General features: G+C 51.2%; 1 protein-coding gene across 4 annotated transcripts; it reads right to left on the bottom strand.

Annotated features, from left to right (window-relative positions):
• Positions 1-26,902, bottom strand: fhod3a (formin homology 2 domain containing 3a). Of its 4 annotated transcripts, XM_029166835.3 has the most exons (30): positions 26,442-26,901; positions 23,316-23,425; positions 22,011-22,078; positions 13,196-13,263; positions 12,577-12,682; positions 12,391-12,485; positions 12,142-12,253; positions 11,955-12,049; positions 11,731-11,874; positions 11,409-11,644; positions 11,247-11,273; positions 10,545-10,643; positions 9,963-10,352; positions 9,242-9,283; positions 8,962-9,096; positions 8,677-8,727; positions 7,104-7,321; positions 6,066-6,386; positions 5,289-5,992; positions 4,942-5,082; positions 4,245-4,403; positions 3,980-4,162; positions 3,229-3,348; positions 2,864-3,025; positions 2,589-2,779; positions 2,306-2,510; positions 2,050-2,073; positions 1,650-1,857; positions 1,405-1,568; positions 1-1,288 (listed from the first exon to the last, which is right to left on the bottom strand). In XM_029166835.3, the coding sequence occupies exons 1-30, from the start codon at positions 26,604-26,606 to the stop codon at positions 1,286-1,288; spliced, it is 4,746 nt and encodes a 1,581-aa protein (XP_029022668.1). In that variant the 5' UTR covers positions 26,607-26,901; the 3' UTR covers positions 1-1,285. The 4 variants fall into 4 exon arrangements, with proteins under 4 accessions (XP_029022668.1, XP_029022669.1, XP_029022670.1 ...); XM_029166836.3 differs by lacking the exon at positions 2,050-2,073 and having other exon boundaries at positions 26,442-26,902; XM_029166837.3 differs by lacking the exons at positions 10,545-10,643; positions 11,247-11,273.

Below are 26,902 nucleotides of genomic sequence, written 5' to 3'. Positions count from 1 at the left end.
TCAGTGGTTTTTGTTTTTATTGCAGAACGTGTATACACAGCATCTCAGGTGAACGTGTACAGTATGTAACCTTAGTTTCATGTTCAGCTCACTGCATGATATCCATGTAGTGACATTAATTGGATTACCCAGACTGTTCCACAACCCGTTCAAGTTCGTACAACATGACCACAGAGCTCAAAGCAAATGTCCAAACAGCCTCCCCCCCCTCTTCTGTCAGACTATTATACATATTTCTACAGAAAATTACAAAAGTAATGCACTAAACATGCACATTGTAGTACTACAGTAAATAGTACCTGGCAGCTGACAAGGGCATTTACATCATTTATGCAGAAAATTCTGCACGTCCTTCAAAAAATGTTTAAAAGTCTGTAGCGTGTTTTTCTTTTTACAATTTACAAACAGTTCCTCTGAGATAAAACTTTTCCTCCTGTGATTTGAGTCAGTCGTTCATTTCAGCATGATTCATTCAATGCCGAATAAGGTGCAAGATGTCAAAAGATCTGCAAATAAATACAGAGAACCATTTTATCTGAATAAAAATAGCGCAAATAACTCGTCGTCTGGGTGACTTCATCTCTGAATGTGACATTTGTGAGTCGTAGGAGATGAGCAACACAACTGAAAACGCTGGTAATAAAAGGGAACAGCAACATCCCTTTTGAAATGAAAGGCACACATCAGGTTCTAAACCGTTCACATTTCTACGAAGCACAAACACAGTCGTCACTTGTCAAACGTGCAGCTGCAGACGCAAACATTCGCATTTTCACAAAGGATAGTTTCTAGTAAGCCTCTTTGTTTCATTCAAACCATAAAAGAGGAGGACTTTTGACGAAATAAAACAAAAACCTGTCCAGTTGCTTTGTCTTTATAATCAAAGTTCACAGCTTAAAAAAAGCAAAACATGGAGACATCACAGAAATAAAAAACATTTTAGATTCAGGGAAGACGCAGCATCTGAACTGAATCTTTATTCTTTCGAAGAATTATCTTTCTTTTCTTCCATATTATTTCAATCGATGCTTTCTATATCTTGAAATAAAAACGCAACCGTGGCTGCAGCTGGATCACTCAGACACATCAGTCAAAATTAGCAGCTGGTGGAATCTGGGGCGGAGTATAACAGGTAAGTTGTGAGGTGAAGACAGGCAGCCGGCGGAGATGTGTTTGTGTTTCTGCAGCACTGAAGGAAAAGAGAGTCACATTTAAGGATCAGGGGAGTCAGTTAGTCCCAGAGCCAGAGCTTCTTCTGGGGTCAGGCCGTTCTTCAGAGTCCGCCTCACTGCAGGACATCAAGAAAACAGAGAGAAGGGTCACGTTCATGTTTGTAAAGAGATTTGATGCACGTTATTATGTTCTGCGTGTATGTGGAGGAGGGGTTTGGTGCCCCAGTCGTACACGACTTGCGGTTGGCCCTGGATCTTCTCCTCTCGCGGGCTGAGCCCTGCTTCCCGGCCCCTGAGTGGCCGACCTCACGATGCGCTCCATGATCTCGTCTGCGGCGTCGTCTCCGCAGATCTGGGCGTCCTCCACGGCCGGCGTCCACGCCTGCGTGCTGCGACCTGAGGGACAAACGCTAAGGCATTAACATCCACCGGTTTCCTAATGACTTCCCAGTGGGGAAACGCCCACGTCGACCTCACCTCCTCTTCCGGGGCGAGACCTGGTCCGCGTCCGAAGCCCTGGGACCGCGCCCCCATCTGTGTTGCAGCCGCCGAGGCTTGTTCTCAGCACCGCTTTCATGTGCTCGTGCTCCGCGGCGTCCTCTGCGTGGCCCAGGCCCTGAGGCTGCTCTGCCTCCTGGCTGCCACTAGGGGCGCTGTTGTTGCCGCTGGAGCCGCATCGCCCACCCTGAAAGGAGGAGACGTCAGGATTCAGCTTCTTTTGGGTTGAACTGATCCTGGCTTTGACTAGAACATGCCAAGCTTAATTGTGTTTTTTGACTGTTTCATTAACGTGAGAGGGACGCTTTGAGGTAAGGTGATTTTGTGCATGCACACGAGCACACACACACAGATGCAGACAGGTAGCACACATCAATACCTCACTGTCCTCTTCATCATCAGACTACAGGAGAAAGAAAGTCAAAGTCAAAGAATGAGAATGAAAAGTGAAAAGAAGCATGAATAAAAGAGCTGGATAAAAGGTGGAGGTCATAATCTGAGCTTCAGCCACAGTCTTCATCTCTCCCTGCGTTTTCTGCTGCTGAGTGGCTGAGGACACACCCAACCCTAGAGGACCAGGACTGACCCCCCCCCCCCCCCCTTTATTTAAGGGTCTCTGTCTGGGCGATACTCACGGGAGCGTTGACCTCCACGATCATCTTCCCCCGTGTCTTGTTGCGCTCGCGGTGGTCGGCCCGCTTCTGCTTCTGCTGCAGCACGCGGTCTCTGGTGGTGCGGTACTCCAGGGCGAACTCGCTGATGATCTTGCTGAACCTGTGGACGCTGATCTCCCTCACGCTGTAGGCTGGGTGGCCGAGGAACAGCAGGAACGAATGGAACCTGGGAGGAAGACCCGTGAGGAGGCTCGGTCACCATCACGCTTTATTCTGGGTGTGAATCTCAGCAACGCATCGCTACCTGTTAATGATCCTGCGATGGACGATTTTGAGGATGATGATCCTCTCAGCGCAGTCTTTGAGGAAGTCCGACATCTTCTGCTTCAGCTGCGGCTTCATCTCGTGCTTGGCGATGACCTTCAGATGGTCCCACGATGCTTTGCAGCGGCGCTCCATTTGGCACAGGTTCTCCTGCAGCTGGTCGAAGTCCACCTGACGGGGAAAGCGATGGATGCTGCGTTCAGGAAGTCCAGGAAAGAGGACCACCCCGGCAGTAAACAGCAAACCCGCACTCACTTTAGCAGAACGCGTGACGGCGCCGATCTCGGAGTAGAGGTCGCTGCTCTGAGGGAAGTTCTCCACCACGACGGAGCAGACGTGATGCAGCAGGGACTGCTTGTGGACAGTGTCCTTCACCTCAGGAACCTTCTCCAAGTACGTCAGCTCGAAACCTTTGGCCTGGACCCATTCAAAACACCAGACAGGCCTTATATGAGCACTGTAAAACAACAGCTACATCTACAATACCCAGCTGCTAATATGTGACATAATTTTAAATCCACAAGTTATAGTCTCGGCCGACGTCACTCACGCTCCATTAAAATCACCTGCCTGTACTTACTCAGTCAGACCTAAGCGACAGATAAACGGCCGTGACTCACGTTGGTGTTATTGAGGAAGTTTCCGATGGAGAGTAGAGTGGAGAGGATGTAGCGGAGGGTTTTGTTCTTCTCCAGCTGCTCCATGCCTTCCTTCAGATCCTGCAGCGGCTCCGCCACTTCCTGGGAGGAGGACACCCGCACTATTAGCCAAACATGTTCCATTAGAGCGGGTTATATGAGCCGCCAACACGTGTTCGCCACCGCAAATGCTCTCATCTGAGGTCACGAGAGGTCGTTTAAAGGTCGCTATTAATTCTCCTCTTTCTTCTTAAGCCTGCGTGATGTGTTGCCCTCGGTGAAGCCACCTACTATCGAAGGATCTCGGAGCTCCAACGTGGGGGGAATAAAGCCTTTAATGGGGAGATTAAAGACGACTGCATCCTGGGGAGAGCCGTAAAGTTTACAGGAGTGCAGCGGAGCGGCGGCGTGTTTCTCATTCTCTGCCTCTGACTTTGAACTTCCTCTCCCGGACGCGTTCTTCCCCCGAGTACTAAAACGCGTCGCGTCGGAGCGGGAGGACGAGGCTTTCGCTAATAAGCCCGCGTGTTTTGTCATGATGTTACGATCGAGCTATGCCGATGCACACATGCGGTGCACATTTCCTCAAGCCTTTGTAGACACAGACTTTGCTCGTCTACGTCTGCTTCTGCTTCAATCAAACCGTATTTTCTTGCCAAATACGATCTTAGTGAGGTTTTAGCCCCCCCCCCCCTTCTGATTGCATCAAGCGATGTCCCTTATTTAAACTGACTTTCTCCGTTGCCTCGTAGTCCATCTTGAAGGCCCACAGCTGCAGTCTGGCGGTGAGCTCGCTGATGGAGGACAGGGTGAGGAGGAACTGCTCCGCCGAGCCCAGCGGGACGTCGGGGTTGGCCAGCTGGGCCTCCTGAATCTTCTGCTTCTCCTCCTCGGTCGGGATCATCGTCAGGATTTTCTGGGAGGAGGGCAGAGACAGAAATGAATGAGGGTGGGAGTCGACGCGACAGGGGCTCGCGGCCCGTCCCACCGCCGCTCACCTCGATGCCCTCCTTGTTGAGCGCGTACTCGTCGAAGTTGAGGATGGCCGTCTTGATGGTGCGAGGAGGCGGCAGCACGGTCAGGCCGATGTTGATGGCGTTGCTCCTCTTGGAGTCCAGCACGCTGATCTCCTGCCGCTTGCCGTCTGCCGCTGTTTTCTAAGACCCAGAGAACAGGCAGGAAATGAAACGCGGTCATTGTAAAACACCATGAAATACACCATGTAGCTGTGTGAATCTCTCTCTTTAATATTGGGAACATTCTGATGGATAAGGTGCAGTGAGAAGCCAAAAGGCAGCATCAAAGGGGCAGCAGCCGCGTGACCTCCGACCTCTGAAGCCTCCGTGCTGACGGTGCTTTTAAAACTTAGCGTCTCTCATTAACCGCCGGCTTTGCCTGAGCCGCGTCAAACCCCCAGCGCTGCAGCTGCAGACCTCCGTCGTAGTGTCACATGAAGCGCTTACTGGTTTGGCCCCGGTCGCAGTTTCTAGCTGCAGCTTCAGGAGTTCAAAGCCTAAGAAGCCTGGTTCAGCTCCGTGTCTTAGCAGAGCGTACTTTTGTTATTCATAGGCTCTGGGAGACTTACGCAGGGATGGACAGGATTCTGTTTGATCACGATCAGAACACACACGACCTCGCTTTTATAATGGACTCAGACCTATGGGCTGATAGTCTGCAACCAGTAAATTGATTTACCTTTGTAACGGGTATTTCTTTGGACTTGGACTCAAACAGGTGTTCCAGTTTAGCTGTGTCCACCTTCACTGAGTCCAGCTTGGACCAGAAGGAGTCCCCGCTCGCCTTGTACTCTCTGTACGGAGAGTCTGTCGGATGCACCTGAGCACAAGAACAACAAACGTCATTAACCAGAAACACGTGGCGCAAAACTCCCATTTCCTACCATAAAAAGAGCTAATTAGGATGCAAACAAGCCCAAATAGCAAAAGCAGAGTAGAAACAAGTCAAGTGAGTCACTGCCTGTGTCGACTCTTTAATCTTAACTGTTCAATGGAAAGAACAAAAGCTTTCTTGATTTCCGATACCTCGCTCCAAAACAGCCTGATGGTCTTCTTCTTCTTGTTGAACGCAGGCGGCTCTGGGGGAGGGGGCGCGGGAATCGAAGAGCTAAGCGAGGGAGGCGGCGGAGGCCTCGGAGCCCCCATGGGCGGCGGCGGCGGGGGGCAGCAGCCCAGGATGGGCGGGGGCGGAGGGAAGTGGCGGACGAAGGGCGGCGGCGGCGGCGGCGGCGGCGGCGGCGGCAGGTCGCCGAAGCCGCCCGTCATCACCGCGTCCAGGGCGTCCTTGTCGTCGGCCTCCGTCAGGTCGGTGAAGTTGATGTCGCCGATGCGCAGCTCCCTGGGGCTGGCGAGCAGCTGGTCCCAGATGGTGTCCGACTCCTTTTTCGGGGGCGGGGGAGGCGCGGGGGGAGGCTCGCCGGCCGGCCCGTCCGGCGGGGGCGGCCGGGGCGAGCCCAGGTCCTTGATCAGGTCCCCGAAGCGCTCGGCGAGCGGCCGGATGCTGCCTCGCTGCTCCGACGGCTCGGCGCCATCGGCCTCGGCCTCGTCCCGCTTCCGCTCCTTCTCCTCCCGCACTTTTTCGCCCTCCCCTTTTTCTTCCTCCTTCTCGCCGTCCTCCTCCTCCTCCTCGTCACTGGCCTTCTTGTTCTGGGAGTACAGCATGTCCAACATGAAGAGCTTGCTGTTGAGGAGCTTGTTGCACTGCTCATTCACGCCCGTTGCCTTCGAGCCTGAGAGGGAAAATCACAGGATTGAGAAGGGATGCGCGGTTCAAAAAGGGGATTTAAATGCAAAACCACCCACCGTCGGCGCCCCTCTCTTCTCTCTCCAGGGTGCTGCTGGCCGAGGAGATGCTGGAGGCAGAGCAGTTGTCCTTCTCGTTCACCTCCTCATTCTGCCGCTCCTTGTCGCTCAGGATGCCGCTGTCCTCCTCCGCCTCCTCCCGCTCCTTTCCCGGCTCCCGCTCAGGTTCGTCTGCGTCCGATTCCTTCTCCACTCGCGTCTCCTCCCGCTCCTCCTCCTCCTCCTCCTCCTCCTCCGCTTTCCGCTCCTCGGCCTCTTCGGCGGTGGCTTCGGCCTCTTTGTCCTCTGCTTCTACGCTGGCACTGAAGTCATCAACTTCTCCTGTCAAACAAATAAAAGTCAGAGTTCAATTATTTGTAACATTCTGGTTGTGTAACTTGTCAACACACGTGTGGCTGCGACTGATTTAAAAGGTGCCTGACTACTGTAAATCAACACACGTTCACCCACCACCTTGAAAAATAACCAACTCACACAGTAAAATCAACAATATGGCCGCCACACAACGCCAGGTTGTCACAAGACCAGGATGCGGACAGGAAATGAAGAGTTAAGATCCTGTTTACGTCAACACACACTCGCGGGGCCGTTAGGCAGACGTACAGTCGACGCAGTGATGCAGGCGCGGTTGGAATAACATGACGCGGCGACGCCTCGTGAGCTACAGCACCTCAGAGCACCGACTCCAAAACAGGACTCACACAAGATGTTTTCACACCGTATTTTTAAAAAGCTCTTTCAAAAACCCGCCTGACCCTTTAACCCACACACTCTCCCTCTGTTTTCCTTTTTTCTACCCATTGATAATGTCCCTTCTCCTCCTTCACTATTTTCCACTTCTCTCTCTCTCTTTTGCTCAACCCCGGCTGGTTGCATACTTAAATGTAATGTAGATGGATTAAAGAATTTCATGCAGTCCTCATTTCTACTAACACAGACGCATCAGAGATTAAATAACGTGTCCCATCAGCGAACCCCTCTCTCTCTCTCTCTCTCTCTCTCTCTCTCTCTCTCTCTCTCTCTCTTTCTCTCTCGTACCGGTCTCGGAGGGCGCGTAGGCGACGGCGGCGCCCCCGGCTTCGAGCTCGGCCTCCGCGTCCTCCTGCGAGGCGAAGGAAGACGGGGTGCTGCTGCGCGACGACGAGGGCCAGGCCTCCGACGGCTCAAAGGTCAGGTCGGGGTCGGGGCGAGTCCTTGACGCCCGGACGTGCTCCTTCTCGAACTCCTCTGCTGCCAGACGCTCCACGTTCTTATACCTGGGAGCGAAGAAGGAGAATCAAAGGAGGAGACAGTCAGAAACAAAGCTCCTTCTTTTACTTTTCTTAGTGATGTTTTCCTCTAAACTGCTTTTAACCACATCGCATTTGCTCCTCTTAACCTCCCTCTCTCCAGTAGTCGGTTGTCTCATCATCCTGGTCCAGTTATTAAACACAAGTAAAGCAGAGCAAACCTCTTCTTCCTTTTCCTTTCGACTGTTTCGTCTTTTTCTCTCCACCAAACTTCACCATTCATCCACTCAACAGCTTTAGGGGTCTAGTTCAGCCCCCCGCTCTCTTTCTGTCTTTCTTAACCCCTCCTCTTTCCCACCGTGCCATGAATGTGTGGAGCTCCTGTTTAGAGTTCATTAGCATCAGGCCGATTCACAGGGTTCAGGAAAGCGGTTTGGGCTGTGTGTGCAAGTGATTAGGGGGGAAATGCAGTGAATCAACTGTGTATTGTGTGGTGGACGGACTGTCGCACTTACATTAAAGTGATCATTAAACTAAAACCGCTTGAACATGTACGACTTACTCTGTTAACACGCACTTTTCAATTAGCCCCCGACTTTGTGGAGCTTTCGTCTGCCGCTACAAACATCGTATTTCACTTTGGTCCAGGTGTGCTGTATTTTGTCAGACGCATCCTTTTGGGAGGTGACCTGGAGTAAAGACTCATGTTTTTCTGATAACCGTGATGCCCAGATGCCCCATAAATACGTCAACATTATCCTGTGGCTGCGTCTCCCACGCGCTCACTCAGCAGCTCGTCTCACTCCCTGCTCTCAGCCGTTTCCTCCAGCTGTTGTTGGCGACTCCTTTTCTCTCAGTCGGCCTCTGTATGATTTCCCTCGGATGTATCAAATAATTCGATTTGGCTTTTTACAGTAGCCCTTACACGCAGGCCTGAACCTGACTCTGACCTCGTAGAGCCTAAATACAGTAAATGTCTTGCCTCCTGTGAATCCAATCTGCACACAAATAGAATTATGTATGAGTAAGTATGAGCCTAAGAGGGAATCGTGTGTGTGTGTGTGTGTGTGTGTGCATTGTGCATCTGGGGTGAAATGCTTGTCGAAGCCAGGAATCCATTTTCTCACAGCGCGCGGCCAAAACTACCAGGCTCTTGGCTGAGAGCAGCCGCTAAAATACAGCAGGAGAAGCCAGACAGACAGAGCAAAGGAAATCAGTTCATGCTACTACCCCCCCCCAAGCCTTTGGCAACAAAGGACACCTTTTAACCTGAAAACAATCAAACCATCAGTGAGCCTCCTGAAGCAGAGGCTGAAACATGTTCCCGAAGGGTTCAGTGGTTCCGTCTGTGTGTGTTGTTTGGATTTAGAACACACACTCACCTCTCCTCCCGCGCGAGCCGGGCCTCTTCCATTTTATCCACATAGTCCCGGCTAAAGCACACAGACACAGAATCTTAGAACACAATAATAAATCTGCTTTTTTAATCCTATAGCATTTATATTCCTATAGCTTCTATGCAATTTACAGCTGCCACAACCCTCAAAATAAAAGTCTTTCCTGGCCCTTTTCCGTATATTTTTATGAAGTTATTGTGAGTTGAGATGCATCGAGTTGCAAGAGTAGGAGAATAGAGTTGCTGTAACTCCAAACCAGCGACACGTCACCTGTGCTTGTTCCTCTCCTCTCGCTCTATCCTCTGCAGCCGCTCCTCTCTCTCCACACGGCGGCGCTCTCGCTCGGCTGCCAGAGACTCCTGGTGTTGCCGATAGGAAGAAGACAGAAGGCCCCCGATTGCATGTCTGAAGGAAGGAGTGAGAAAAAAGTTTGCGCTACTGCACACTTCAAGCATGACTCGGTTGAACACATGGACCTTAAACTTTATTATCGGTGTTTAGATGTCAAGGCATGTTCATGCAGTGGTATCCTGGGGTGGAGTCCTCTCACCTGGGGCTGGTGGGTGTACTCGAGGGCCTGAGACCTCCATTCCTGTACGAGAGACGTGGGAGAAAGTTAGACACAGAGAGTGTCACCTGCATCATTCTGAGCTTAGCTTAGTAAGAAATAGAGTGAATCCTCTATTACTTTAAATCTAAAAAGACATTAGAATTATAAACCATGTCTTATATTTAGCAGGGGGACATCATTAAATCTTGGATATATGCATTATATTTTATATAACAATACAGTAGATGAGAAAGAAAGGGTGATAAATGATGGATTTACACTGAAATGCAGTATTTATACTAAGAAGTTAGAAGAGACTTTACAGAGACACGAGTGTGGAGATCAGACAGGCATCTGTGAAAGTACTGCAGCACTTGTAGCTGTTGGAAAGAGAAAGTGCAGTGGCACTGGGAAACAACATGAGGATGTGGAGTGTGGAAGCTTATGAGTCGGTGGCACCAATGAAGACGTGAAGGAGGGAATAAAAGTGATAATGAGCTTTGACAGGCTGGAGGTGAGCAGCTGTGAAGTCAAGCAAGCGAAAGAAACCCGTGAAAGTGGGGAGGTGAGGAAAAACTAAAGTGGAGAAACCAGATCCGAGCTGGTGCCAGAATAGAAAGGCAGAACACAGTAGTGTGACAAAGGAAAAGTGAAGTCAAAGAGAAGTTTTCTGTGCTTGTTGAACCCGTTGGCGGCCGTGGAGCCGTGCCGTCCCTCTGACCTGGTGGGAGGGGTGGTTTCGGGTGACGCCGGGCCGGGTTTGGCGTCGGGAGGCGACTTGTCCTCGTCCAGGTCGTAGGAGAAGAGGTGGAAGGGCGAGTGGGGGAGGTAGGGGAGGGCGGGGGAGGCCCGCGAGCTGCCGCGCGGCGGCGGGCCGACCTCCGCGGCGGCCGGGACGGTGACGAGGGACCTCTTCCTGGCCAGCAGCGTGGCCAGGAGCGAGGGCTGGGCCGGGGGGGCGAGGGGGGAGGAGACGGGAGGGGGGGAGGCGGGGACGCACGGGGGCTGCGAGTCGGTCTGAGTCCTCTGCTCCGACTCGTTTATGCGCTCCTTTCTGGAAGTGATGGTGATGGACTGGATGGTGGTTCTGTGAGTGACGGGTGGAGGTTCCCTGGCCAGGCAGGAAGAGAGACACTGAATCAAAGGAGTAAAGGGATAAAGGCATGTATGGGCACTGTACATGTACACCCAATGTAGCTCTAGTCTAAACCAAAAGGAGGAGGAGCAACCAGACATACGACAATAAACAATGAGAACAGCGTCTAGACGGATATTTATATATCGTCACTATGTCCTAAAATACCTGGACTGAACAGGCACCTCCTGCTCGTCCGAATCAGACTCCGTCACGGGAGCCTGCTCTTCCTCCACATTCTCTACCTCAACCTCCCACTCCTCCTCTCTGTGGGGGGCCGACGGGCGGCAGGGGGGCACATTCAACGAGAGGTCGAGGGAGAGATGACGGGACACGTGAGCAGAGCATGCAACAGGGCATCGACACACACTCTTGAAGAAAGATGACACACACGCAGCCTCAGAGGCGACAAAGGGGAACGTGACATCGTGCAGGTCCAGGTGAAAGCGAAGAGGGACACAACAACAAACAAGACGACACCAGAGACGTGAACTGGGAGCAACGTTGACGTTGCGTGCGTCCGGTTCCATGTTTGTACACGTGACAAGACAAAATATGACAAACAGAGGAGTTTACCATGAAGATGTGGCTTCACATCAGTGTCACCAGAGTGTTTGTCTTTGGTGAGAGTGAATGAAATATATAGACAGCAAAGATTTACCTGGATTAACCATCTACTTGGCTCCAAAGTCCCCATTTTTTTGCACATACACACAGCACTACTGTACATTAATAAGGTGGAGGCTTCTATCCCTGAAGGAGTGTGTGGTTTCAGTGCAGAGTAAAAATCCCACTCAGTGCTTTGTGACACACTAGGTGAAACAGCACGAGGTGAGCAGCAGCGGCCTTTTTAGTGACCTTTGAACTTACATGGACGGAAGGAACCCTGACAGTGCTCTGGAGCAAAAGGTGGAGGTGTGAGAAAGTCAGAACCTGAGCTCAGGCAACACGTGTGCATGGTTCATGACGACTGCCTCCCTCTGCTCTACAATAACGCGTCCACGTCCGCCCGTGGCCGTCGCCCTCTCTCACCTCTCGCTCACGTCCTCCGCCCTCTGTCCGCTGAACGGCTGGAGGCCAGCTCTCTGCGGGGAGGCGGGGCTGCAGGGGGAGGCGTGGCCCGAGCGGCCGAGGGAGGCCCTGCGGCTCCTCCTTCGCTCCAGGCCGCGCTGTTTGTCCCCGCCCCCGATGCTGACTCGGCGGCGGTCCCGGCGGCCCGGCGGCGGCGGCTGGCTGTCGTCGTCACCGTCCTCGTGCCGTAGGGTCGTCTGTGGGCGGCGTAGATCAATAAGGGGCCGGGCTGGACATGAGCAGCAGCTACTTGCAGTCAACTCGGTATGTTTCCGTCTCCAACCTCATAAATGTTGAGCTGCTCGACTAAATCGAGATCAGTTCCTTTCCGCCCCAGGTGCCTTTGGCATATTGTCTCCATTCCCTGCTCCTCTAGGCCATCCACCATATCATAGAAGGAATCCTGGTCAGGCAGAGCTGCAAGTGTCTGCAAATCAGAAATTTGTCATCATTAATGTGCAGGGAGAGTGTATTAAGATTCAGTATATGAGGGACATCTTTAAATACCTTGTTGATGAGGGTCATTGCATAGACCAGCAACTCTGTGTCCACCCCATCCTTCTCCTGTAAGATCTCCATTGCGTTAGACCATGGTTTGCAACCTGTAAAGGTCAATAAAGAAAACACACCTTAGTCTATATTACAAAGAACACATCACATCAACAAACAGAATGATGTTATTAATATCCTCCACCTGTCTTGGTGTCCACAGAGGCGATGGCCTGTATGAGCAGCGGAGCGTTGGACTCGGTGTACTCCACAAACACTAGCAGCAGCTTCAAAGCGGTTTTCACCACCAGACGGAACTAGCAAAGAAATGCAAACAAGCACAATTGTGAATTTGTAAGCCTATTATTGTCTTTAGTAAAACAATAAAAAACACAGATTATGATCTTAGTGTGTTAGTGTAGTGTGTTATGGGAGGGGAGAGACTATACTGTACCTTTGAGCCTACGAGAGTGTACAGCCACTGGATTGTCTCATCATGACCAATGACGCCGTTCATCCCATCCACGTACAGCATGATCTGTCCCAGAGCTGAGAACAAAACAGAAACCAAAGATCAGAGACAAACATGGACTCAATGTCTTATTAATTATTAATATTAGTACAGTTGGAGAGGCTGTACCTCGTAATATGTAGTTCTGGTAGTTCTGGTCGGCTTCTGCTCCCACCTTAATGAGGCAGGTCAGGCCTTCAGCCATCACAAACTCGTGGACCAGATCTTTGTCATCCTGACATAAAAAAGAGAAAGAAGCCGCAGGTTGACCCTTCGTTGTCGCATGGTGGCAGTAACGTGCTGGAATAGGACACAGTCACAAACAGCGCACAGTCGCGGTCCACCCTTTGTTGCTTCTGACACATGACATCCAACAACAAACCTACGATGATGAAAAGTTTCCAGGTGGGGGTTGGACCCATTTCACAGGTGCAACGAGCGAGTTTCACAACCTGACATCCTTTTAGCTTCAGTTTCGCACCATCTGTCAGTGCAGTCGGGTTTTGAGTGTGCGCGCCCCCAGAAAAAGTTTGTTTGCCCCTCTCGTCTTCTAAAATAAAGGCTTGCGCACAAATGGAGCCGCGCCGGGAGCCGCACACACCCACGCGGGCTCACACGCGGGGAGAGAAAGGCCACGTCGGCGGAGATCCCTGTCATCACGAGGGCGCACGGCGACCGCCGTGACCAGCGGTGCTCTGCAACAACAAACTGACAGCGGTTGCGTGTGATATATGTCTGTGTGTGTTACCTGAAAAATTTGCTTGAGCGAGAACAATGCCCTTCGCAAGTCGCGCCCGCTGGAGTTATACAGGCGTTCTGCAGAGGAAGGGAAACAGAGGAGAAGTGAGCGACGAGGTCTACAACAGGTTATTACATGGGATGAGCCATAATAAAAACGAGTTAAGAAAAAAGCTTTGGACATGATCCGTTTGCAAAGTTTGCTCCCTTTCCGCGTCTTTCATGTCATGCGTTTGATTCAGACGTCTAGATCAATAAAACCCGCCTGGCAAAATGACTCTTGGCTGCTTTGAGACGCGAGGGGGACGAATCTTGTGGCTCGACTCGGATCACCTGAGGCGGGGGCTTCATCACACACTTTCACTGCGTCCTCACTCGCAGAGTAACACGTGCATTTTCTCCCTCTTACGCACACACACGCACACACACGCACGCACGCACGCACGCACGCACGCACGCACGCACGCACGCACGCACGCACGCACGCACGCACGCACACACACACACACACACACACACACACACACACACACACACACACACACCAGTGGTGATTAGAGCTGTATTGGAATGTTAATGAGCTGCTGGCCGGGCTTCAGCGGTGAGGTATTCAGGTCACGACATGGAAATCTAACAGAACCAGCAGCTCTTGTACCATCACAGTGATACTTGGCTTTATGATTTTGGAATATGACACATATACTTTAGTAATGTACTATTTTAAAGGTTCAGTGGGGCCTTAGAATGTTCCCTATGAGTGTGTGAAGTCACAACAGAATCACTACCATAATCCTTTTGTCTCCCACTGTACAGTAGCTCTGTTTGCATGTACACACCACTATAATGGCCAGACAACAAATCATTCCGCTAAGTGCTCAGCATTAAGCTTTAAGTGTAATGTCCATTTGTGCGAATAGCAAATGAACAGTTGTTGTGTTTTTTTTTCTAAATGTGTGCCGGCAGGGGGTTCGGGGGCCTGTAAATCCAGAGTTTGCGTGTCCATGACAAATCCTCCAGACCGTCAGACGCGGGGCGGCACAAGGCACTGTAAGGGCAGCGCAGGACACGCTAGCTGGAGCTCAGCGGTAACTGTCACCAAGCTAGACGAGGCCAACCCAAGGCCGGGGTCAGAATCATTATCATTCCGCACGCAGGTGAAGAATTGCAGGCTTGTCTGCAACCTCCATCTGCAGGGCCCTCTCGGCGAGGTCAGCAGCATGCACGAAATGTATCCGCGATAGTGGAGATAATGAAACCATCTGAGGTCATTAGCATCCAGAAGATTAGCGCTCGCGGCAGTAAATATGAGCAACCATCTAAAGTTAGCACAGGCTGAATGGTGGCATGTGACTGGAGGGAACGGCCCAGTTGCTTCTGGGTAATGAAGGCAGAGGAGAGATATGGGACAGACCCTTCCAACATAGAAACACAACAAGTGCTGTGTTCTCAGTAAAATACTGCATTTTCACCTTGTCTGAGGGGTGAAAATGCAGGTGCCATCACAGCCCACTGACAAATGAGACAGATATTAAAACACACATCTGAGGTCCGTCGTCGTGTTTGCGCCGGGTCACCAAGTGGCCACTTATTGATGCAGGGAAACCTCTACCAAAGCGTCTGCTGTGCCTCCGGAACATGTCGGCAGCAGCGATAAGGCTGAGGCTCGGCTTTGGCCCGGCTCGCGCTGGTGCACCGCTGCTTTCCTATAAAAAGACTGTAGCAAATGTTTCCAAAGTGAACTGAGGTGCAGCAGCTTCACAAACACAAGCTGCTCAACCCAGCTATAAACTCTAATATAAAATATAGAACCATCCTTTTCTGCTCAGTCTTAGCTTATTCAATTACTTTAATTATCACATTACAGTTTGACCTTTACCCAATGGGTCAGACAGATGCCTATAAGACAGATCCACGGACGTGTGAACAGATGAGAAGCGGTACTGAAGCGAGGCTCCGTCTGTCCACGTGTCTTTCGCTGGTCATTTTCCTTTTTTTCCTGGCAATGCGTTTTATTATTGTCTCAAGAAAAGCTCAGACGCTCACTGGGATGTGTCACTGCGGCTTGTGGACGGCGTGTGGGTGTGTGATTGCATGCATATGTGTGATCGCGCGCATCCGTGTGGAAGGCCGCTCCTGCATTTTGCCGACAGGGGGAAAAGACAGAGAGGCACATTTCATTTATAAGTTGGCCCTAAACTTTTACTGTTTTGTTTTGGAGCACTTGCAGCTCGGCCTGTGGTTTCGCAGTGAGCTCACATGCCCTGCAGTGAGGCAGCCTTAAAGCCATTAGGCCCATGTTCTTACAGCAAATAATGTCTTATACTTTTCGATTATTGATTCCAAACAAATTAGTTCAACACTGTTTGTTCCAGAATCTAGCAGCTTCAGTCTGTGCATGTATTAGTGCCCATGTTTGTGTTGGGGGGGGCGTCTGCAGAGAAGCAGGGAGTCCCCGGTGCCAAGACTGTCTGCTAAGTCGCTCCGGAGTGGTCAGATCCCTCCTTCTCCTTGTGCCATAATGAGATTAGTGCTGTGACCCTTCAGCTTCAACTAATCCCTCAACATTTACTGTACAATCTACACATCTCCAAACAGAAAAACACAGGCGAGCTTATGTTACAACAAGGCACCATCCACAGCAATTACACTCCAACCACGCTAGGATTCCTGTACGACTTAATGCAGTATCAGAATCCCCCGGTTGACTTTAGTCTAATTCTGCTTAGTTGGCCTTAGCAAAGGGCAGGGACGATCTACTACTACTCTGCTTAATCCTCGGCCTTAGCAACAGGCAGCCAGCGCTGCACACGTTTTAGACGCTAAGAAGGGGAAAAAAATGCAAATGCAAAGGCAAAAACCGTACAGAGAAACGTTTCCATTAGGAATTCTGCAGATGAGCTTTCCACAGGGTCATTAAGTTATTTATGAGCATTACGCTGGTGACTCTGCTAAATGAGCAGTGGACGGGGGTCACTCAGAGGAATAGACGGTGGATTACCATCTGAGCGTGATGATGGTGAAACGCTCCGGTTTAGGGGAGGAAAACAGCTGCTTCAGAGCGAACGCACAAACAGAGAGAGAGACGAATCCAGTTAGAGCCTTTTAGCAGCAAATATTTCCTTTACTTTACAAGATGGCTGTCGAATGAATAGTACTGCTGAAATCTACAAATAGGTAGAATCACTTAATTCAGCTGCTTTAAGTGATTAAAGGTTGAATAAATATGCATCTGATGAAAATCAGATCTGAAGAATCCATGTGATGACACACATACAAAAAACACACTCTGAGGTCAACCAAGGGCACTATTTGCCAGGATGGTACGCCTGTAGTGGGCCGGAGGAGAGAAGGGTCACAGCTGGTGGTCCCCGCATGTAAGCCCGAGTTATAACCGCTGACTCGTGCTTCTGCAGGATTTCATCGCACCCCCCGTCAGAGAGCCCCCCGCGCGGCTGTCCGGGCCAATCAGTCACTTGGCTTTGGAATTGCGTCTTCAGTGGGTTCTAAAATAAGGACGCCAGGGAGCATGAGGTGTCATGGCACGCCGCAGAGCGAGGCCTAATCCCAGGAAGTCCGTCCCTCTCTGCGCTGGTACCGTGCTAAATATAGGAGGGTTGGGTATCAACAGGGTTCAGTTTTGTTTAGGTCATGCAGGACTACATGTGTACTGCTTTCATATCACAAGGTGCGGTGGAGCGAGAGAGAGAAAGTGAAAGGAGATAGTTTGAGCGATTCATTGGATTTAATGAATGGTGGTGAAGGACCTAAACAAAGATTTAGCTAGAGTAGTTCATGCAGCTCACTATAGCAGCACTATATCTGTGGTGGCACACTTCTACGTCTGACCTGATTTTCCGCAGTGGAGCCAGACACAAAAGCCGATTGTGGGAAACGCCGCGGTCTTCAATCCCCCGTACAAGTTTGCACACGTGAGACGAGGATTCGGTGATTCCCCTTGCGACCAGCAAGGGCCTCTCTCACCCCCCACGTTCACGGTGTGATGGTGTCATTGCTAATTGACTGGACTCACTGGGCACGTGCAGGACATAAAATGTCAGAGCCAGTCAGAGGAATAGGGGGAAAGTAGTCAGATTGGGACGGAGAGGGAAACCCAACGTGGAGCCTGACGGAGGCCAGTGTGAGTAAACAAAGAGGATCTAGGAGGATATGTGGTGCTTGCTGAGTGGATTAGTGAGAGAAATCTTGACCTGACTCCCACCACACTTGCATGTTACTGTCGCCCGCTCCTCCCTTGTCGGTGCGTGACCCCAATGCAGCAGTCACAGCGACGCGGAGCCGCACATTCCATCAGTCGGCTGCGAGCGCAGTGAGTGCTCATGTCCTGTAACACAGTCAGAACAGGGTTGTGTTCCGATAACTCCCTCCCCCCTCACCTGCACGTCCGAAGCGCGGACCGGTGACATAACTGACTGTGGCGGCCACTGTATTCGCCAGCTGCTGCCGCCGCGTCTGGCAGGTGCATTTGCTCCCCGCTTTGTTTCCCCCGTCGTGCCCCCACTAATTGATTTGCCGTTCGCCTGGAAGTCGTCTCTGTCCCCGCCTCGCTCCCCGCACATACCCTAAACCCGTCATCTCCCGAAGCCCACAGCTGGATGAGATGCCAGGGCTGCAGATTCTCCGGCGCGAGGGTAACTGTAATGTTTCACTGCATTATGTAATAGCGTTAAAACGATTAAACCAGACCAGAGTGCTTTCTGCTCACTGTTCACATGGGGCGAACACAACAAACACAACGGGGCTCGGGATTAAAAACAACAACGAACTGGTGATCAGGGTCGAGCCCCGGGAAAACCCTGCCACATCCACAGAAAGCACAACACAAGCGATCGCAGTGACAACGGAGATGCATGGCAAAACCTATAAAGGCCCGAAATAATCGCCTTGTGGTTTTGCTGAATCGTATTTAGAATGGTTGAGGCTCGCGGCTGAGTACAAGCGGTGCAGCGTGCGCTGCTGCTGCTGTTGCTGCTGCTGCTGCTGCTGCTCCTGCAGAAGTCAGAACAAGCCTCTCTAACATGACCTTCTACTGTCAGAAACACAGCTGAGACAACGTGGAGAGAGCTGCTGCGGTGGGAATGGAAAACAGCTGTGGGATGGATGTGTGTTGAAACGTTGCTCCACCAATTCTTCTGCTCCACACCTCCGTCCCTGAGGCCTCGTCACCGAGCCCTCCGGCTTCCGCAGTAAGTGAGACGCGACGTCTCGGGGGCCTCGGCTGTTGTTGGGGGCACGATGGGACAGGGAAAGCGATACGTGGAGACGCGTGCACAGGAGAGAAAGACAGAGGTAGGAAAAAACCAACAACGTGCTAATTGCCGTGCAGACGATTTATAAAGACCATGAGGCTCCTTGAGCCAAAGCCACAGGTGCCTATGATAAACCATCACTCACAGACTGAAGCTCAGCACAGTAAATATAGACTTAGACACCAGAACGGTTAGGAGACGCTGGGGAGCAGAATTTGGGACAAACAGACAGCGCAGAGCAAAGTAAAATAAAAGAGGATCAGGGGGAAATGCCAGATTAAAATGAAAAGTAGTTAGAGCACGTAGTCTGAGATTTTAAAGGGCTGAGTGTCAGCAAAGGCAACGTAATGGGTCTGGACTGTCCCGACTGCCCAGCCACAGATGTCCCAGTGGACGGCATGATCTCCCCTCACCATTATCAGGCCTTAACTCCCGCAGCAGGGGGACGGCAGCAAGTCAGTGTCTGTCACAAGCAGCTGGACTCGTCTCAGGAGCACACGCTGGGTTTCAGAACAAATGAGTTTTTTTTATTGTGTACGAGTGTGATCCCGTGGTGGGACGGGAAGGCTGAGGGTAAACAGGCACAGCAACAGTAGTAGCGTGATGAACAACGCGCTCCGATTTTTTGACAGGCTGCTAATTTGTTATGTAACTGCACAACTGGAGAAAATCAAAGCGAGTCAACCTTCAGACCTCCTCAGGTCCACGTCCGGGCCCTGCCTCCCATTACAGCGCTGTTGGGGTGGTGGGGTGGGGAGCTGGGTCGGGTCCACAGGTCCAACAGAAGCAAAAAAAAAAAAAAAAAAAAAACTGGGCTGAATGCCAGGAGCTCAACTGACCCAGCTCCAACACACCAGAGGCCCTTTGCTTCACCTGCTCTACCTGTCGGACATCTTTAATTACTGCGACCGTGTGACAAACAAGCGCCTCAGGACTTAAACCTTCCGTTAAGTAACAGCTGCTGCTCAGCCAGAGCAGCTTTATACGCGGTTCATCATTTATCTGGAGTGTTTTTCTGACTTGGGGTCTGTCAGGTTCATAACATGTCTCACTTTGTATCGCAGCACTTCAGAGTAACACATTCAAGGCTACGTTATGCCTGTATATGTATCACATCGTTATGGCTGGGGCTTTTTCCCAAACCGCCGACTGCGCCGCCACCAGCCGTAGGTTGACAGCCATGAATCCCACCGGGCACATTAAGCAGCGTTTATGTGTAAATGTTGGACTCTTTGCTTATTATGTAAAGGCGGCAACAGCAGCGTGCCAACCTGGCCATAAAATATCAAATATACAAATCACAGCTCCACGGAGTATTACAGGCTCGTGTTGCGTGCTTTACGCACATAGCAACACAACAAAGTCACATGTGTAATAGATCACTGTCATGTGCCCATGCAACGCAATGAGCGCCGGTGCCTCTAGGTGCCACTGATGCTTCCAGCTTGGGTGTAGGAAAAGCCTATCGGGATACGTGAGGAGCTGCTACAGCTCCGATCCCTGCATCCTAACATTCCACCCTTCAGGTCCTGAGCTCCATCATTTTCATCATTTTCATCCCTCTCTCTCTTTCATCGAACTTTTAATCCAGTGGGTCGTGGAGCCGCGCCGCCTTCCTGCATGTTTCTGTGCTGTCAACACTTTCTAAAGATAACACCCCCCCGCCCTAAAACCAGCTCTCTGCACCGGGCCGCCGCGGTACACAACAACTCTTTAGTGACAGAAGCGGCTAAAATTAACCCCTAAACAAGCCTGACTCTATTGAGGACCCCGACACTGACCGAGAGATATGAATGTGGAAGGACACTGGATGAGGGGCCTCTCTCAGCAGACCAACCTTAAAGACTGGAGAAGAACGAGTGCTTACGTCAGCAAACAGAGATGCGTCTTCTTCCTTAGTTGCACTCATCGTCACACTTCCACTTCCACGTACGCGGATGACAGCGCATCCTTAATCCCAAATCTGGCAACCCGGCGTGTAATTTGATCTCGCGTTCGCTCCGATGCCAAGGAACACAGAGCAGATCTGTGCTGCTCAATACTCAAAGAAGATCAGCGGATTACAGAAATCCTTACGGTGAATTTAGCCGCGTTTGAATTGTCTTAATGTATGCGAGTCCGCATGCCGTTCGGACCTCCACACCTGAGCCGTCAGGAAAATACAGCTAGGTGTCAGATGGAGTCAACCTTTTAACTAGGGCTCCTAACGGGCTGCCTGCACTCTAAAGAGCACGGGTTGCAGTTGCTATATTGTGCACTGCAGCAGAACACATTGAGGGTGAAACACTGCTTTGCTAATCTCACAGGCAGCAAGATTAGGGAGGTCTCTAAGCAATTGATTCTTTCCTGTGCTTTAATCACCAAAGCTAAACATTACAGTAAGCCGTGTGTGGCAAACTCAGTGTTCCACGCTCTGGACGGCTACGCTACGATGCTAACAAACTAATTCAGTCACAGATGCTTTAGTCTAGAACCAATCTGTAACCTTAAATGTGAGTTTAATTTAGTGGCCACTACTCAAGCGATTTGAAGGTCAAGGCCCCGAAGGATTACGGAGCAATAAACAGGCAGATCCATGAAGCCTGGGATGGGGGTAGGAAAACAGCGAGCGGATCTCCAAAGTGGAGGGATCACTCCGGCTTTCTGTCTGTTTGATGCAACAGAAACACTGAATGTACAGTACAGTACACACCAGTGAGACACTGGTCGCTGCCCAGTATCTGTGCCATGCTGAGTAAACCACGCTCTATAATCAAGCACTGGCACTCTACAGGATCAAATATAGCCCAGGAATGGTTTTCTGCAAACCGACATGAGCCTCGGGAAGATCCCTTGTAAGTGTGTGTGTGTTTTTCCCCAGGGGAAAGATTTAGCTTGCATTATTTCACGCCCATTCACTCAGAGCCATTAGACAAGTGCTCTCAAGCCTGCATGTACAGTATACTGTCTGCTTTCTCTGATGCATACGTACTGTTTGTCTTCTAATAACACCTCAAACTAATAGTCAGAGCATGGGATTGAATGGAAGCCAAATCTACCTTAAATGCAGATTACATATAAAACAATATAAATATTTTAAATGTTTTGCTTTATCTTTGTTCTATATTCAGTTTTTGTTTCCCAGGAACCTTTCACATTATCAAACTCCCGTGCAGTCCGTGACTCGAGGACCCAGAATTAGCGCCGCTATCGCTGGCATGGAGAATGTCGACCACGCAGACGGGTCACGAACGGATTGACGGATTTGATACCGACAGTTAAGGGTGACAACAGACGCCAACCAATAAACACACCCTTCAGCACATGAGACAAAAAGAAATAGTCCCAAAGTCATCCATGTTTTCTTAGTAACTTATTTGTACAGTTTAATAAATAAATCCTGTCAATAAAACAGGTGTTCGCGTAAATGGGTTCAGTGGAGTTTAGGATGCGATCATAACTTATTGAGGACAGCAGTTGTGTGTCTGAGGCCTCAGGTCAGTGTACGATGTACAGCGCCCCCCCCACGCCGTCATATGAGTGCAACATGTGCGTGCACTGAGGTGCCACAGCACTCACCGATGCAGGCGTGCACGCGGACGGTCAGCTGGGTCCGTAAAACAACGCTGTGCTTCTTCCCTCGGAACCTGAGAGAGAGAGAGAGAGAGAGAGAGAGAGAGAGAGAGAGAGAGAGAGCGGAGGCACAATCAGAGAGGCACGCAGGATTATTAGTAAATCAGTTATTAATGATAAAAGGGATAAAATGTTCTGAGAAAATGTTATTTATTCTTATGCACATTGTTTATGGTGAAAACCATGCTGGGCGTGGTGAACTGCATCACATTAAGGCCCCTATGATGCCATGAGGCATGAGCAGACCCAACACACACCTGCACTATTGCACCAACAGCATAATTCCATTAGGAAAACAACACAAATATGAAGCATGCTTGTATTTTGAATGCATTTCAAACACTCTCTCCTCACCTCAGCTCCCATCTTCACATGTAGGAGGTGATCACTGACTTAAGTAGGGCAACATGTTAAAATGAGCTATTGATACGCTGATAGGAGAAAATGTCTGCCTTGGCTTTCGATAATCCACTATGTGCGAGTGCCAATCAAAGCACGCACTAAAGAGGAGTCTGGAAAACACTGTGAGAGAACCCAGCAGGAAAATGTCAACTCCGGTCTCATGCTAAAAGGGAGGACTGCAGGCTCAGCTGTGGAATCAGGCCATGTTTGTCCCGTGGTCATGAGTAAAAGACTTCAACAAAAGCCTCGTCATCTGATGGAAGACGGGCCCGTCTGATCCAACCAGTTCCCAAAGATGTCAACCCCTTCGGAAACGAATGCCCTGTTTACCTGTCCGTCACCTGTCACACGAGGCCTCAAAGGGCGTGGACCGAGGAATAAAATGCAAACAAAACCAGCGGCTCCGTGGATCTGCCACAGTGTTTGACATGCTGACACCAGTATGCAAAAAGATAAACACACTCATTGTACATATATGAGCTGCTCAGCACCTGCCTCGGTCTATTTTTTAAAGCTCTAGGTGATAATAGTGTGTGTAAATAGATGAGGACACGAACTACAAAGGGCACAGTAACGCGTTTACATGTACTGAAGCTGTAGCTGTAGTCTGCATTCATTGTAAATGATGATGATGATGATGATGATGATGATAAACTAATAACTTCAGGGAACTTCATACTTTCCATGAACATGTGATTCCAAAAAATCCATCCCCAGAAACTTGTGATACTTCATATTTCAACAGTGTGTGTGTGTGTGTGTGTGTGTGTGTGTGTGTGTGTGTGTGTGTGTGTGCGTGCGTGCGTGTGTGTGCGTGCGTGCGTGTTGGAGGTTGTGAGTCAGCCTCACCCTGTGTCATCCTGCTGAAAACCCTCCAGCTCGTCCCTCTGCTCCGCCAGAGAGGACTCCAGGTCCAAATAGGTGCCATTGTGGGAGAGCTGAAGTGCACAATCATCAAGCTGCGGAAAGAAAAGCAATGTTATGACATGGTAAAATAAATCTGACCCAATGTACTGAAAAAAATGCAACTGGTATTTAGATCTATGTATATTAAAGATGGAAAATCTGAGTGAGCCCTTGGATTTACAGGAGGTGAATGTTCCCTGGAAATGATGCACAAACATAAAGCTCCAATAGAAAGGACACAGGGTATTTGCTGCATCGCTCCCTACAGCACAGTACGTCCTGCATGTGTTTCACACGCCTTTTAAAAACAATCTGTAAAAACGCGAGTGTGGACGGCGGTGCATGAAAAGAGAGGAGGCCGAACGCGGTGCCGCTTCGCTTCAACAAAAGCTGTTCCAGGAATTAGCCAAGAGCGACGCAGCCCCGCGGAGGCCGGGGTGTGAAACCAAAACCAAATGGAAAGGAATTATGTTTTGGTAAATTTAAGAAGTGGCTGTGAGGAAAATGACACTTCAGCGCATAATAAAATGCAGCACGTCCAATCGATCGAGGGGGGCTGACGGCGTTAATCATATTGTGTATCGTTGCACAGATTCCCAGACGTTGCTCTGAAACCAGACTCCCAGGTGCACAGTTACACGCCCGCCCACGGGTTGCATTGATTTCTGGTGACCACGGTGGCAGGACAATGGCAGGTGCGGGGAGGCGGCCGACAGCACAGTACGCGACTGTGATTGTGATTGCGACGCCCCGCTGCGAGCTTTACAGCTTATTGTTGACGCTGCCACCGTACGAGCGTATGGGTGAGATCAGAGCCGCGGGTTGAATGGGCGTTTAGCAGGTACTGTGCTGCAGCTGGGGGTTTATGGCCTTGTCTGGCCTTCGGTGTCCGGCCGCACTCAACTGACCAGCACCAGAACTCTGTCTGGCCCCTCTCCCGCCCTGAAGCCCAGATGGACTCACTGCGTAAATATAACCCTGCTATATTTACTCTCCCCTGAGGCAGCATGCACATGGGAGCTCCGGAGTGGGTGTGTCCAAAGGGGGGGGGGGGGGGGGGGGGGGGCTCCGCCCCATACGGGTTCTACGGGTTCTGCGTCCTGCACTTCCTCACATTAATCATGATGCATCTCATATGTGTATGAACGGCCCATTAATAGTTTAAATGGGACTCAACAAGTTTAGTGCAGACGTCTTTGGAGCTAAACCACAACTGCACCAGTGTGAGATTTGCTACAGTAAATGTGCGTAGGTGGGGGATGGAGCCAGTGGGAGGGGGTGGGGGGTTAATCAGGCCTCGTCCCACTGCCCCCAATTTTTGCTGGGGATAAGACAAAAACAAGTCAAGTGCCCAATCTGCCCGCCTCTAATCAGACGTTTCATCAACATCATCATCATATGGTTCCAAGAGCCCCTTCAGCTCCTGCTCCCTGTTTACTTCCCATAAACACAGTGCTCGGGTGGTGGAGAAGGTGCGAGTTCGGGTCAGAGGTGTCATGACAGACGGGAGCCCTCGCGGCGGCTCCACCGGTCACCAGGCCCTTATGTAACTAAGACTATGGGTTTTTTTCACGTCGCTCGACTCGGCGAGGACGAAGACGAGAAACGGCGGAAGAGGCCGGGGAAACCGCGGCATCCAGAGTGAGGAGAACAAAGTGTCGCGGGGATCCAGGCCTCGGCCGCAGGAATCCTGGGACGAGTGACCTATACTTTGCGAGCAGCTCTGCCATCACAGCATAATGATACATTGGGCTTCAGTCAGAGGACAGGAGCTCTGACTCTTAAGACAAAATGCTATTTTAACACCGGCTCAAGAGCCGTCGCACCCGCTCCTGATAATATTATAAGGCCGGAGCCTTTAAAGCGCCCGGCTGCAGGCCTGGACCCACCGCTGGGCGAATTCCCTCCACTTCCGCTTGGTTCCTGTAATCTGGGGGCCGCGTCCAGTTGCAGCCGCGCACGCGCACGCGCTTCCTCCTGCAGCGGGCAGAATCGCGAACGCGACCGTGGGGCTGCGCCATCTGTCCGCGTGTAGGTTGTAATCATAAGCTTTCCTGCGCTGCGGGCCATTTTTCATTTGTTTTGCGGCTTTTTGGAGACGGGGCAAGCGAAAGATCCGCCGGGTCTGGAAAAGCGCTCTGCTGTCGAACGCCGGTTTGCCGACGAGGTCGCGCGCCAGCAGTTAAAGTCTCCTTCTTTCCGTCTGTCTGGCGTTTTATCTCCGGCTCAGCTCAGATCTTCACTTTCAGCTAGAAATTGAAAGCAGCTCTTTTTAAAATATGAATGAACACAAAGAGAGGTGGTGCTGGACATTGTGCCTGTAACTTCCCTACACACACACACACACACACACACACACGCGCACACACACACACACACACACACACACACACACACACACACACACACACACACACACACACACACACGCGGTAATGTGACACTGCACCAAACTAGTTCACATGAGATTTAGGAGCCGCGTTGAGCTGTGTTTAAAGGCCGTGGATGAGCGAGGCACCACGCGGATGTTGCGCTAATGCCTCTGCAGCCACCTGTCACTGTGACATGCGAAGCACAGGGCGAACAGCACAGAAATAGGGCAGGTTCATTCCGCCCGCGCCGCAACGCGAGGAAGCGCATCACAAATTCCCACGACACGACTAAAACGTGGGCCTGGCGGCGATCAGACGACTGCCGATTGCATTTTGATAAGCAGTTGCAAAAAAAAAAAAGAAAAAGAAAAAGTGAAGTCGGCCTGTGGCGGTGTCTTTGAGGCCGGAGCCCACAGAGATCTGCTTTCAGTGCGCTCGGGACGGAGGACCAGTCACTCGCGCCCGCTCCCAAAATAGCCCGTGACTGGTGGGTTTGGAAGTTTATTCGCAGTGGGGTGGAAGTGGGAGAGCAGCCGCTCGAAAGGCTGCAAAACAAGCTGGTGTGGAGCTTTCGCCCAAATGACACCAATGTAACCATCAGATGGACAGGTTTTCCTCTCTTAAACAATTCCATATAGATGTAACTCACTTCCACACGCACTGTAGCGTCAGCTGTTCAGCCCGCCGCTAAGCCTACCTTGTGCGGAGCCTTGAGGAGCCTGTGGACGCCCGCTAGCTGGTTGATGAGGGGGATGTCCTCTCTGAACGTGTACACCGGCGGTCTGGTCGGCTCCGGAAAGTTGGTGCTGTTGAACGGATCGGTGTCGTCCAAAAACTGAACCCGGCACACAAACGTGGCCATGGCGCGTCCATGCAAGTGGCTCCTCTGACGGCGGAGCCCGGTGTGGAGCGGAGGGCGCCGCCGCGGGGCTCCCGGTAACGACAACAGACGCGCGTCGCCAGGCGCGCGCGGCGCGCGCAGACGGTGAGGGAGGGGCGGTGGGCGCGAGGAGCCGCTCGGTGCGGGGGGGGCGTCTCTCGTCTCCGGACGCCGCCGCTGGGTTATTCTCGGGGAGGCAGGTGGCCGGCGATGAAGGGCGGGCAGCGGGGCGACTCCAGCTCGGTGCCCGAGAGTGAAGGATCAGCGCGGCTTGGGAC

This window comes from Betta splendens, chromosome 11 (assembly GCF_900634795.4).
Source record: "Betta splendens chromosome 11, fBetSpl5.4, whole genome shotgun sequence".
NCBI classification, from domain to species: domain Eukaryota; kingdom Metazoa; phylum Chordata; class Actinopteri; order Anabantiformes; family Osphronemidae; genus Betta; species Betta splendens.
Note: the sequence above shows the minus strand (reverse complement) of the source record. Positions and strands in the feature narration are given on the sequence as shown.